The 13,162-nt window shown below is 46.6% G+C and overlaps 1 protein-coding gene across 1 annotated transcript; it reads right to left on the bottom strand.

Moving 5' to 3' along the window:
• Positions 1-1,740: 1,740 nt before the first annotated feature.
• trmt44 (tRNA methyltransferase 44 homolog) lies at positions 1,741-12,664 on the bottom strand. Its single transcript, XM_076972488.1, has 11 exons — positions 12,049-12,664; positions 11,860-11,974; positions 11,436-11,655; positions 11,156-11,224; positions 10,873-10,980; positions 10,489-10,560; positions 7,333-7,439; positions 6,437-6,620; positions 5,402-5,774; positions 2,809-2,925; positions 1,741-2,269 (listed from the first exon to the last, which is right to left on the bottom strand). The coding sequence occupies exons 1-11, from the start codon at positions 12,395-12,397 to the stop codon at positions 2,037-2,039; spliced, it is 1,947 nt and encodes a 648-aa protein (XP_076828603.1). The 5' UTR covers positions 12,398-12,664; the 3' UTR covers positions 1,741-2,036.
• Positions 12,665-13,162: the final 498 nt, after the last annotated feature.

Here is a 13,162-nt window from a genome sequence, read left to right as displayed (position 1 = left end):
GCGTGTGGGTGAGTGAGATGACCTATTACATTTTTAGCAGGAACTCCGCAGATCCCAAATATTTGTAACTGCCATAAACAGTTAATACTGTGGACGGGCTGGAAAGGGGTATTTAGCAAGTTCAGTGCCAATGACCTCAGGCTGACCATTCTGATTTTCCTTCTCTCTCTCTCTCTCTTACACACACACACACACACACACACACACACACACACACACACACACACACACACACACCCTACGGAGCCAATCATGAGCTCAACTTCTCCACCACGGAGGAACTCAGACCCCCTCGCCTGTTTTTTTTCTTCCCTGCATGCTTCACACCATAAATCACAGTGCTGTCACACGCAGCCCCAACAAACGTGCGCCTTTGAACGACGTTACAGGAGGCCGGTGGGTTCCCTCCCGATGCGACCCGGAGCTGGGAGCAGAGGAGCGGTGTTCAGTGTGGGTGGAGGCTGGCTCATTTGTATCCTACACTCTCCCCCACCCCCCATCCACCCCTCCGCTTGGCCCAGATTCAGCTGGTCCTGGCCGTTTCCCTTCTGCATGGTCTGGACTTCTTCAAAGCAGGTTACAAAAGCCCCGTCTCTAATCCGGCTGGACACGCCCACCGGGCCCGGGGGTGACACATCACCGCCGCTCTGCTCACTTCCTGTTGCGGTCGCTTTAGACATCAAACAGAGGCCAGTTCAGGTTGTCAAATGTGGCGTTTGAATTTGTAGAGGACGACGTGTCCGGTTTTATTTCGCTCGTCTGATGCTGCTGATTGAATTGGAAGAGTGGAAGCAAGAGATGAGTAATGTTACAGCAAAGGGGGCGTGGCTTAAAAGGACCCAACCAGCGTGATGGAAATGATTACGCCCACAAGCCTGTTCAGCGTTACAGGTGTGCGTGAGGCCGTTCGTGTGCGTGAGCTCTTCACCTCCTGTGTAGGTTGCTACAGTTGCTTCCCGTGACTTTTCTGCACACAAAACAACGCCCCATTTGACGCCCCGAGGAACACAGGCACGCAGAATCAATCACGTCCGTTTATTAATAAATTAATTTAGATTTACTAGGCCGTGCAGGAGGAAAATAAGGGCAATCTTCATGGGTTCATACAACTAGGTCACACTGCACCAGAACCCCAGTAGAACATTTCTAAGACTACTGCAGTAATATCCACCAAGACACATCATTAAAATGTGCCAGTGCTGATGAAATGAGCAAACTTGAATTACATTTAAAGCAAGCTATTACCAGTGTAACAGTACTGATAATACTAATGACAACATTGTATGTTCTTATTTGAAGCAGCTCTCTACTAGGCCACTGCTACTGTTCACTTACATCCAGTGCTCTGCGTTTTCTTTTCCCAAAGTCGAGTACAGGAAACATAAGTTCCTCGTCCTCCACAGTGAGCTTGAGACGGTGACCTTGGTTGACCCTGTTGGTTAGAGAAGTACATCTTGTGCAGTGACATTTGAGGAGAGGGGTTGGAACAGGCCTGCCCCCTACACAGCTCTCCAAATAATTTATGCCTTTAACATTTACTGAGAACATGCCCTTCCAAACAGACAATCAGAAAGCCCCCCCCCCCCTCCCCCCTTTACAGGCACACACACATGCATGTGCACATACACACACACACACACACACACACACACACACACACACATGCATGTGCACACACACACACACACACACACACACACACACACACCAACATCTTTCAGAAAGCAAAGGAAGCACTTCATTATTTGGTTTTCAGCAGGTTCAGGTGTTTATTGGTCTATTTCTATCTTATACCTGAAGTATTGCCTGAAGGAATTCAGTTCGCTTTGTGTCTGAATAAATAAGACCAGACTCACAAGAGTGCAAGTCAGACTGGCACCGATTATTTATACACAGCTTCAGGACATTTAAAAGCCTTAAACAGAACCAAATTCAAAGAAATTAAAGTGAAAAAATAGACGGTCATTAAAAGAAGAGAGCAGGAAAGATGAATATCCCCCTGAAGTCCTTCAATATGGTAACGCTATCCACCATGGTCAGTTCCTGAACTTTTTTGGAGGTCGCGTGGAGTGTTGCAGGTCCTCGTCCCCGTGAGCGAACGTGCAGTCCTCCGTGGTGAGCGGACAGCCGTGAGGATGGTGCGTGTGGAACCAGCACAGCCGGGTCTTCCGGGCTCCTGCCGTTTCGGGTTTGCGCTTCGGTGCGGCCCTCGCAACCTGACCGGAACCACCGCTCCGCCAGTCCCGAACGTGAACCCGTCCGCCCTCCACTGTGGAGAAGAGCAAGAAGACGGCGAGAACATTCGCTTCAAACCTCAAAGAAGGCCAGAAACCCAACTACACGTAGTCATGATACTGGAAACGGTATACAGGAGGTCAAGTCAGGAAATATTCCCCAGAACGTGCAATTTTTTGGTTGGGTTTTCAATTTTTCCACAGATTTTATTTTTATGGCATGTTCATTATGTCACAGCTAAGTCTGAATCTGAATTCCATTTTTCATTATCCTGAGGTCATACTGCCAAGGTTGCTATAGCGATTCAAACTGTTCCACATAAAACGATGCGGTACAGAGGCCAATCGCACGGCCTTTTTCTGCATCTCCGAATATAACCAACCAGCCTTTTGTCTCTTGACTATAGGTTTCAATATATTCTACAGCAATGAACAACAGGTGCCCTGCGCATCCCTGCCAAACAAATGTGATGGACATTTGCCCTTTTAAAAATAGAACAAACGGATTGTCTGTCAGAGATCAGTCATGGCTGAGCAGCAGAGGCCCAGCGCGGGTGCGTGGGAGCCCACATACCTCTGAACACCTGGTGGCTGTTCCTCAGTAGAGTCTGCAGGCCTCCGCACTCCCTCTTCAGCGCCTGCAAGGTGCTCGGGCCCAGGAGATCGGCCACCTCCCGGATAGAGAGAGAACCTGAGTAGCACACGGGGGAAGAGGGGAGAGGGGGAGAGGGGGAGAGGGGGAGAAGGGGGAGAAGGACAAAAAAAGAATGAACAGGGCAGAGAAAAGCAACTCATTAAGAGTGGGACTGTAACGAGATACAGGCAGGGCAGTATGAAGAAGAATGCGGGGGAGGGGGGTGTTTCCACCTTCCATCTTTTCTGTCTTTTAAAGTAAAAGACCATCCGCTATTTCCTTCACGTCGCCGTAAGGCGCAGATCAACTTCACCTTCAGTTGCGAACTGTGCCCAGCGCACAACACCGACACATTCCACACAGCCCCGAGATGAAAAAACTAACTCCGTCTCACAGTGGAGTGTCGACCTCGGCCGAGGGTTACGTCCTTCGTGGCCACTCACGTTCCACGCAGCATGTTAGCCTCCCGGATTTCCCAGCACCCACTGCTGCGTCTGCTACCCCCCCATGCCCAACACACGCCTACTGCCAACATGCCCTTTTTGCAGCCGGTGATGAGGATCTGGAGGAATTACTGAGAGACACAGAAGAGTGGGCTTTTCACAGACTGCCTGTAAATCAGGTCTGGCCATGGAAAGTGGGTGATGTGGACTGTGTGAAGGTTTTCCAGCTGCACAGCTGGGTCCCTCACGAAGGTCGGCACGAAGTCCAGACCAGGGAAGCCGCATGACACAGCCTCTAGTGCCCTTAGGCCAACTTACCATGTGCTGTGTGTAAAAAAAAAAAAAAAAAAAAAAAAAAACAAACAAACTCCAGTTTGACGTCTTTAGTTCCGACAAGCAACCAGCCCCAGTACCAAACACAGTAAGGGGGCAGGAGTCGATTGTGGGCGGTTCCAATAAAAAGGTGTCAGTCTGTGACCTGCGGGAGGATGCGTTCCTCTCCCTCGTGACCCACTCGAACCGGGCGCATTCCTCCACCGGCCGGGCCCGAACGCTCCTCAAGGCCCAGGTTTCACGAGACGGAGGAGGGGCCCGACGTAACCGAGGAAAAGAAAAGCAACCCTCGCTGCCTCTCAAACGCGCTCGCTTCGCAGAGTGAGCGTTTGTGCGGCTCTCGCTACGCCACGCGCTCCCTGGGACACCCGGTATTCCCTCCACACGCCATATTCCCTTGGCGCCAGCTGGCAGAGAGCGGAGAGCCGTCCGCAGGTTCCCCCGTGTGCGCTGCATAATTTACGCGGGGAGACAATGGCCCAGAAAGCCTGACGCCAGACACCACCGTATCTCCCGTCCTAATACAATATCAATAGCCCATTTGGAGGTGCCCTTTAGAGAGCAGACAGCGGACAGGGATTTATGAGAGGAGAACAATATGAAGACATAAAGAAGCAGCTGGTGGCACACGGCTCGTGTCTGTAGTCATGTGCACGGCTAGTTTCTCGCTCCCGTTACCGTGGCGTCAGTTTACATCGGTGGATATCCAATTAAAACCGCACGGTGGCTCTAGGTGCGCTGGACCGATCGCCCAAGCGGTTTCTCAACTTTAGCGGCAAACTACAGGTGACGCTGATGATGGATGGATCTGCAGACATTCTGATAATTACATTTCCATGCAGTAATTCTGCTAGCTCTGCACATATCATCTTTAGGGACTTGCATATCTTTCCATTTTTGACTGAGCTGCGAGGTGGGGGGATAGTAGTGTTGTATGGAGACCACTTAATTCATTGCAAATATGATAAGTGTCTTCCTCATATAATGTAGTGCTCTGTATTTGTTTTGGAGGGATTTCCATCCAACCCAAGTTCACTTGTGCCAGCTTGCTTAAGAGCACACCATTAAAATACCGTCTCACAAAACATATAGATATAAATACATTTCGTGCATAAAACATGATGTGACTGCATAATTCATGCATACAACTACATCTTTGAAGTCCACAGAGGACATCTCTATTTTGATCTCCAACACACACACACACACACACCTCTGCCTGGTCAAAGAGCACTTTCACATTTCACAAAGGGCAAACCCTAAGGACGGAAACACTGGCTAACAGCAAAATGACTGTAAATGTGTTGCGTATGCAGCTGATGAAGTGGACCGTGTGTTTACACACTCAGTCTGGTGCACGTCTGCGTCTGCGCATCGTGTGGACGGGATGTCTGGGACAGACACACGGCGAAAAGAAAAACGAAACGATAAACAAAAATTCTACACCTTTAAAGCAGGGTCAGCCGGGTTCAGCCTTGCTTTCTAAAAATACCCTGCTTGGATTAATCTCCCATTTCATAACGAAAGCCCTTAAATGGCCTTCGCAATGTTGCGATGGGCTGGTCCTGCTGTCGCTGCCTGGCATAATCAACACGTGGCAGGCACCTTCAGAACGTCAGGGGAAGGTCCGCCCCTCCCCCGCCCCATCTCCTCGTGCTGTGGTTTCAGCTCCTGCAGACGTGGGCTTAAACGCAAAAGCAGTCACGCGGCGCGTGACTCACTCCTCTCTGCGAAAAGACGTCGCTTTCTTTTCTCACCTCCTGCGTTCCACTCCTTTCCATCTTTGTCTGAGGGGGTCTTCTCCTCCTCCTCCTTTTCCTCCTTTCCCGCCTCTCCGGAGAGCCCCAGCAAGGCTGTCGCCACCTTCAGGACCACGTCCTCCACAAAGCACCTGGGCAGGGCGCCGCAGTTCCTCACCGGCTCTGTCTTCTCCCTCGGCCGGAAGCCCGTTCCCCATTCGCTTCCTGGTTCGGGGGACTCCTGCCCGCCTCCCTGGCGAGGAGGCCCAGCAGGGTGTTCTGGAGAGCCCCTGCCCGAGGCCTGCCGTCCCCTGATGTAGTCCGCTCTCCTCGCTTCGGCAAGGCCTTCTTCAGACCGCTCGTACGTCCTGTTCCTCCCGATCAGACAAACCTGCGGGAAAGCGGGAGGCAGTGTGCTGATTTAAGCATCGCCGGCGGAGACCAAAGTGCTGTGACAGGCTTTTGGAAAGCACACAGCCATGTTTTTCAGTACGTGTTCGTAGCTAAAACAAGAACCCATTCGGGCTCTGGCGGACTACAGTATGGCTAGAGACTGCGGAGTGGGAGCTAGATAGCTCAGTGTTGTAGCTCCTCGCAAGTCGACCTGGACATCTACACTGCATCTCTATTGCAATATGCTATATTGTTGCGAAAAGTGTTTTTCAAAAGCCTAACAAATGGCAAACTTCACACTCCGCATCCTCGCAAAGAGAGATTTTCCATTTCTTCTACCAAAGCACAAATGCTGAACTGATGCTTTTATTTCAACCGTGACCTACTTTCTAGATCAAATAAGGCCAGTTTTATCCACTTGTTAAGGATCAAATGGAACGCTGCCAGTATTTCGGTGCTGTGCAAACCTTTTCACAAATTGTGCAGGGTGGGATCCAGTGACAGGCAGCCTGCCTGTTGGATCGGGCTTGGCCCTTTGCCACCACTACAACAAAGACTTCCCAATGGAACGATGATCACGACACAAAGGCCACGTGGTTAAAAGAGCATCCAGCTGGGAAGACCGCGAGGAAGACCGTGAGGGAGGGAGGTTGGGCTTGCCCGTTTGGTGGAGGGGATCCTCAGGCAGTCTTCGTCCGTCTGGAAGCCACAGGCTGTGCTGACCTCAGAGATGAAGTCTATGTACTCCCTGTACTGAGACTTCTTACAGCAGCGCCGCTGGTACTTCCCGCCAAAATCAAAGAAACAGCAGGGGATCACGAAGTAGCGGCAGGCGTAGGATGACCTGCGTGGAGGAAAACACAGAAATGACACGTGAGGAATAATACCTGCTCCTCACAGTCATATCCAGTAATACCTGGTCATTTTAGAACATATTTAAAAGATCCACCATGGCTGTTTACAAATATCAAAAAGATCCCCCATGGCACTATGCTATATGCCATAATGCCATGACATATTCACAAAACCACCATTCAGAGCAAGCCTGGTTCTCTACACTAACAAGTCCCCAACATGACAAGAGCCAATGTATGATTCATGGGCCAGGCTAAATATCCCCACCTAGTGTCTGATCCACCCCAAACTGGGCAATGTAAACAACCAGCAGAACAGAACTGACTTGTGGAACTGACTGCTTCGTGGACACCAGACTATGAACCTATTACTCTAGCGGGTACGTTTCACGTATGCTAACTACATTCTAGCTTCAAGTTTCACGTGCCCCAACATCCCTCTTCATCTTCTTTCCCTCCTGCAGGCCTCGGCTGATTAAATCATAATGACTCCGAGTTACGCTGAGGTCATTTTCAAGATGTTGCCTCGGGAGACGTGCATATTCATGAAGCTCCCCGTGCTGGTGATTTTCTTTAAACTAACTTCGGAGGCTAGGCAGGCCGGACGTGTGAGCAGACGGCGGTGGGCTTCTTCTCGGTCAGTTAGAGAAGATCAGGTGGCTCCTCGCTGCTGGGGTTAAATCACCAGGGTTGACAACTCACCGGGCCGCTATAACGGGGATCCACGGCGTGAGTTCATCCGAGTGGTTTCCAATCAGCCAATCCGTCTCGGGGAAGAGGGAACAGGAGCTGGGCGTGATGGCCTTTTCCTGAAATAGGCGAGAAGGCCCTGTATGTTTCATTAGCAGTGGATAAAGGTGTAATGACATTGAGAGTCACTCATCTCGCCCCGAAAATGGAAAAAGGAATGAGCTTAGCTGCCTGGAGGATCCGATCGAGAGTTTCATACGGTGAAGAAGAATGGAACAAATGTTTTGTAAAATGGTGCATTAATATTTCATGCTCTGGTCATAAAATGTGTGTGTTCTGTCAGATGATGCATTATTTATCTTGTGCAGAACTGAATATAAAATGGTTAACATATACTGAAGGCTCTACTGAAGCTCTAGATACATGCCCATATGTACATAACTCAACCTTCTGGCCCCATTGGAGAATTCGTACTGCTAGTTAAAGCAGCATACTGACCTCTAGTATTCTTGAGATTTGATGTGCTAGCTTCAACTAACTTATTACATTATTAGAGCTTGATCAAATACAATACCAAATTTGAAACTCGCTTAAATACCTTGTGCAATAAATTAAAACAAAATGTACAGGAATAACAGTAGGTTGCAAATGCATGAAATTATGTGTAGGGTGGTCACGGCAGAAATCACGCTATGCAATTTAAATATAGCGTTTAAGAACCTGTAGAGCGGGACTATTGCGGGATGAGATCCCCCGTCCCGCCCACCCCTCCTGTCACCACGGGACACGTCCGTGCAGATGGCCGCATCACGTGTTGCGGTGATGCTCAAACACTACGGGGACCTCCCTGGCACATGAGCAGTCATCCTAAAAGCACACAGAGACCCATCAGGCCTGTCACCGAAGAGCCCCAGCGCCTCCGAGCACAGCCCCAACACTATAAATAAAAGTCCTCTGGGGACGCTCCGAGTCTGGGTTTGTAGGGAGGGGAGCATGTTGAGGGAAAACAAAAAAACAAACAACAATGGAAGGGGATCTTGGTGGTGGGAATGGCGAGAATGGTGAAAAGGTACGATTTACTTATAGACTGGCTAATGCTTCTAGTTGGGCATTTCAGCCTAACGTGCTGATGCAAATTGTCATCCAAAAAAGTTCGTAGTTCAGTTCTCCTTTGAAAGAGAATGACATATTAAGAGCACGAGTGTGTATAGAATGGAGAGAAATGAAGGCTCATTTGTGACGGCTCATCTAATATTGTGACGGCTCTAATATTGTTGCGAGAGCATCACTTGTGGTGAAGAGCTGTTTCAGTATTGTGGCAAGACCTGCGTTCAGCCATGCTCACAACTGCAAGCCAGTCATATGAAACTAACACAGACTTACAAAAATAGGACCTGCCTGTTTCAGAATGTTAGCCCCTCAGCACTTACATTAAGCATATAATTAGAAGAATTATAATTTAGCAAACAATGTCTGTAAATTCTGCATCTTCACAAAACAATTCAAAATCAATGAAACAATTAAATAAAAGTAGTATGTTGGTTGAAAGAGAGACATTAGGGACACAAATGTTAAAGACCTTATGTTTCCTAAATGATTTTAAAATTCTAAGGGATGATGTGTGCAATCTTATGCAATACACAATGCAAAGTGAACATTGAACAAATGAAATGTCCATGGAAAGAGTGCCAAGGCGCGGGCAGTTTTCGCGAAGACGTCTGAGGTCCAAGTCTATTTTCAGCACGTCTGAAACGGGGCGCAATCTGCTATTCTCATGAAAGCACTAGGTGTTAGGTGCAAAGAAAATGCTTTAACTGGTGCTAGACATAAGACTAGCGTCATAAAAACAGGGTCCCATAGTGTCTGGGTGACAGAACATTCAGGTAATTAAAATAAAGCAGTTGCACAGGGTCACACAGGTTGTAGCGGGGTTCTGAGAAAGAAGTAAATATTTATCATATAAATGCTCCGGGTTCCTTGGCCTGCACATCACGGAGGACCACACATGGACCCTCAACACCACCAATCAAGCCAGGAGAGCTCAGAAGCACAACTTACTGCAGATTTACAGTACATTCACTTATTTACAGTACATTCACTTATTTACAGTACATTTACTTATTTACAGTACATTTACTGTAAATAACGGCAGATTTACTGCAGGTGAGGCCAAACAAGTCTCCTCATGTCTTTATCACTTCCTGCTGAGGGATAATACAGAATGTCCGAATGTCTCCAGGTCTGGTCCACTGGGCCTGGAACTGCTCTGTGTCGGATCGCAAGTCCTCACAGCAGTTTGTGAGAACAGCTGGGATGATCAGCGGGGGGCTCTCTACCTACAATCAACACCTCCTACCACCAGCAAAGCCTCCCGTCCCCGAGGCTGCGAGGATCGTGGGTTCCTCCCTCCCACCCCTCTCACATTCTCTTTGCCCTTCTGCTGTCTGGCAGAAGGTACCGGAGCATCTTTGCCACCGCCGCCAGACTCCGCGCCTGCTTCTTCCCGTTGGCAGTCAGGCTACTCAACACACCGTTGCCCCAAAAATACCCACCTACAACACTCTGGAGCGCACTGCCCTCCCCGAGCGAACATGCACCACTGCTGTGCATGAAATGCGTTAAAAGTGCAACTTGCCAATTTTCACAGTCAAACAGAACCAAGGTGTTATTTCGACGAAAACACTTCAAGGGATGCTGTGCTCATTTTGTTTCTGCCAAAATAACAGCTCTAATTTGTGGTGCATGAGACAGTTAATTATTTTAAAGCATAGTTGTCTTGTGCATAAGACAACTTTCTTTCTTCTTAATTTCTTTGAACACTTTTAAATCCATTCTGAATTTTTGAGGCCGATTCCATGACACGCACTTGTTTTTCCACAAGGTGTTTGAATAATTTTGTCTTATGTGTAAATTGCAACTGTGTTGTCTGTTTGCTGCACTTTTGGCGAGGTCTCCCTTGAAAAAGAGATTTTCTATCTCAATGGGAAATTAACAGGTGGAGGGTGAATTAAGAAACTGATACAAAAAGTTTGTGTTTTAACACAGTTTAGTTAATACAAATGTTAATACAATTTTTTTTTTTTTTTGGGGGGGGGGGGGGGGGGGGGTTCAAGTTATCACCTTTGAAGGGGTGAACATGAGGCATGCTGGCTGATTGAAGTGTCTTACCTCTAGGTGTGTACTGGACCCATACATGCTCCAGATTTTCCGTTTGCGCACATCGATGCCTTTACCAGGGTGCTGTAAAAACAAGAGTGTATGCCTGCCATAGTCAAATTCAACCAGTTTCATTTGCTCAAGGTGCTGATAAATCTGGGTTTATTTCTGAATCTGTGTGCAGCTATCAAGAGAGCAGGCTGAAATTCTGATCTGCCAATTTTAACAGTGGATGAGTATTAGCAGAAGACCTCGGTGGTAAAGGTCATTCACTAACTGAGCTGAAGGTACATGACAATGATTAAATAGTACTTAAACACACCCCTTTATTGGTTAAGATGTGAAGGGTGAAGACACACCCCTTCATTGAATTAGATGTGAACGGTGAAGACACACCCCTTCATTGGTTAAGATGTGAACCAGTAGTCCATTTCCACAGCCTAGGTCCACAAAAGACTGTTTTGATGTTGCTCCTTTTTCAGCACGGTCCTCACCCCACAAAACCTGCACAGAGAACACGTTCATGGCTTTTTTCAATACTTTATTTATTGTGTTTAGAAATGAAATAAACTCTAAGCTGTTCTGTTCTGTACAAAGTGCAACATCAGCCTTCGTTTAAAGGCAAAGCTCCAAGCATCAGTGAAATATAAAATTAAGAATCAAATCAGGTTTCACCTACCAGGAGATATGTAGCAATGGCAACATCTTCAAACACAAATTTCTCAGGATCAGTAACTTCTGGCCAGACCTTAAACAGAGTTTTGGTAACTTTATAGCTAAACAGGATTTTAAGTATGCACATACTGCACCCTTAGCTATGTCACTCTTAACTATGTGTTTTGGACTTTGCTAATATACACAAAAAAAAACAAATCCATGCAATACAACCCCATTAGGATTGATTAAGGCACCTCTTGATTAAGATACATCAGACTGTGGATTAAACAACTTTTCCTCACCTTGACCATCTCCTTGTATTTGTTCTTCAGTTGCTGGTACAGAAAGCTGTACTTCTCAATAGGAATGAGGGACAGAGTGCTCTTGAACTCACTGGCCTTACTCTCCATAGCCCAGCGTGCTAGTTTAGGGAGTAATTCTGCTGTCAGCCAGGACAGTTTTGGGTAGGTAACGCCATCACTATGCCACTCATCTGGTCTCATGGAACAGAGGGACAGCACCCTACATGGGACCAGAATTTTCACAACCCCTATTGTTTCACATCCTACTCCAAATTAAATGTGAAACAATGTGTATGAAAGAGATGCAATGCAGTATGAACAAAGGTGCATCTTTGTTTCAGGACCTAGGATTTAAAGCATGAATCCACCTTAAATGTTCTTTAAAGAAATTATAAAAATTACTGTGGTTTAAGAAGGCACTTACCATTCATCTGTCTTTAACTTTAGGTGGATCTGATATATATTACTTTTCCTGAGAATAACTTGACCATTGCTGTCCTCTTCAACAGGGAGAAATGTCACTGCTTGTCCAATCAAATCTGAATTAGAGATAAATCAGAGATAAAGTGAAATGCTATAACAAACAGAAAACAGAAAACCTTATTGCCATTACCTTTGATGATAATCTCTCTGTACACGTTCACTCCTTCGCAGTTTAGGTCTGCTTTAGGAATGATGGTTCTACTTGATATACACCAACTTCGTGCACTCTCGTGGCCGTCGTTCGCGGTGTGAACGTGAAGAAAACTATAAACCTCAGCTAATTCCTGGTCACTTGTCTCGGTCAGAAGAGTCAGGGAATGTCTAAGTTTATCAGTGTCTACATCCGTGTACTCGGTCACTTTGGCTCCACACAGTCGCTTGTTCGCAACGTGAGGTTTCTTTATCCATACTTCAGTGGCTGACCAAAAGCCTTCTGGTCTGCATTTAACCTCGAAGTTTACCTCTAAACTTTTGAGCATGATTTCGAAAAAGAAATAAACAAATAACACAACATTACTGGAAATAATGCAGAGAATGACACGCGTAATTTATGCTGTTATAGATGACTAGTCTTTTTTAGAGTTAGGTTGTTAGCAGCTAGCTAGCTGCTCAGTGGACCCAGCTATTTTAGCAAGTCAAAGTAAAAGTCCTAGATTGACGTGAAAGCATCCAATGGGTTAGTAGTAAAGCAAATATTGTAAACAAAATATATTTATTTAGACTGGAATATCCCATGTACAAATGTTAAACGTTTTGCAATTGATTCACTTATAGCTTCTGAAGAACTCGGCAGCAAATCGCAAATAACCTCCAAGTAAAATCGTAGTTCATTTTTTAACTTAAAATGGTGTTGCACGTATCTTCTGAAATATTACCTGCTTTATTATCTAAGATAACTATTGTACCATAGTATTTGTGGCGTAAGATTGTATATTAATTATGAAACTTTTCAGCTAAACCTATTTGGAAACTATGGTGTAACGCTTGCCCATATAGCTTGTGACTTTTATTTGACAACGACACATACACTGTTTCCGGTGTCGAAGAGTTTTCAACTTTCACCCTGAGTTGTTTCCTTCCTCTTCCGTTTCGGTGATATCAGGTATGGCGATTTAAGTCATCTCTCGGAAGAAACGAAAAGTGTATCGCTTGTAATCTGCTCTTCTGGGGCGTTACGCACATACAGTTCTTGTCTATATATGTTATCCACAATCTAACGAAGAACGCCTGAATGAAATTTAGAC

Source organism: Brachyhypopomus gauderio, chromosome 14 (assembly GCF_052324685.1).
Source record: "Brachyhypopomus gauderio isolate BG-103 chromosome 14, BGAUD_0.2, whole genome shotgun sequence".
Lineage (NCBI taxonomy): Eukaryota > Metazoa > Chordata > Actinopteri > Gymnotiformes > Hypopomidae > Brachyhypopomus > Brachyhypopomus gauderio.
This window is presented reverse-complemented; position numbering and strand designations above follow the sequence as displayed.

What these genes read in the sequence shown, in the direction of transcription:
- trmt44 (XM_076972488.1), bottom strand. Translation starts at nt 12,397, where the DNA reads ATGCTCAAAAGTTTAGAGGTAAACTTCGAGGTTAAATGCAGACCAGAA. An exon ending in GGTCCAGTACACACCTAGAG is followed by an intron (nt 7,440 to 10,488) that starts GTAAGACACTTC and finishes CGCCTATTTCAG; the next exon opens with GAAAAGGCCATCACGCCCAG. An exon ending in AAAGGAGTGGAACGCAGGAG is followed by an intron (nt 2,926 to 5,401) that starts GTGAGAAAAGAA and finishes TGTGCTACTCAG; the next exon opens with GTTCTCTCTCTATCCGGGAG.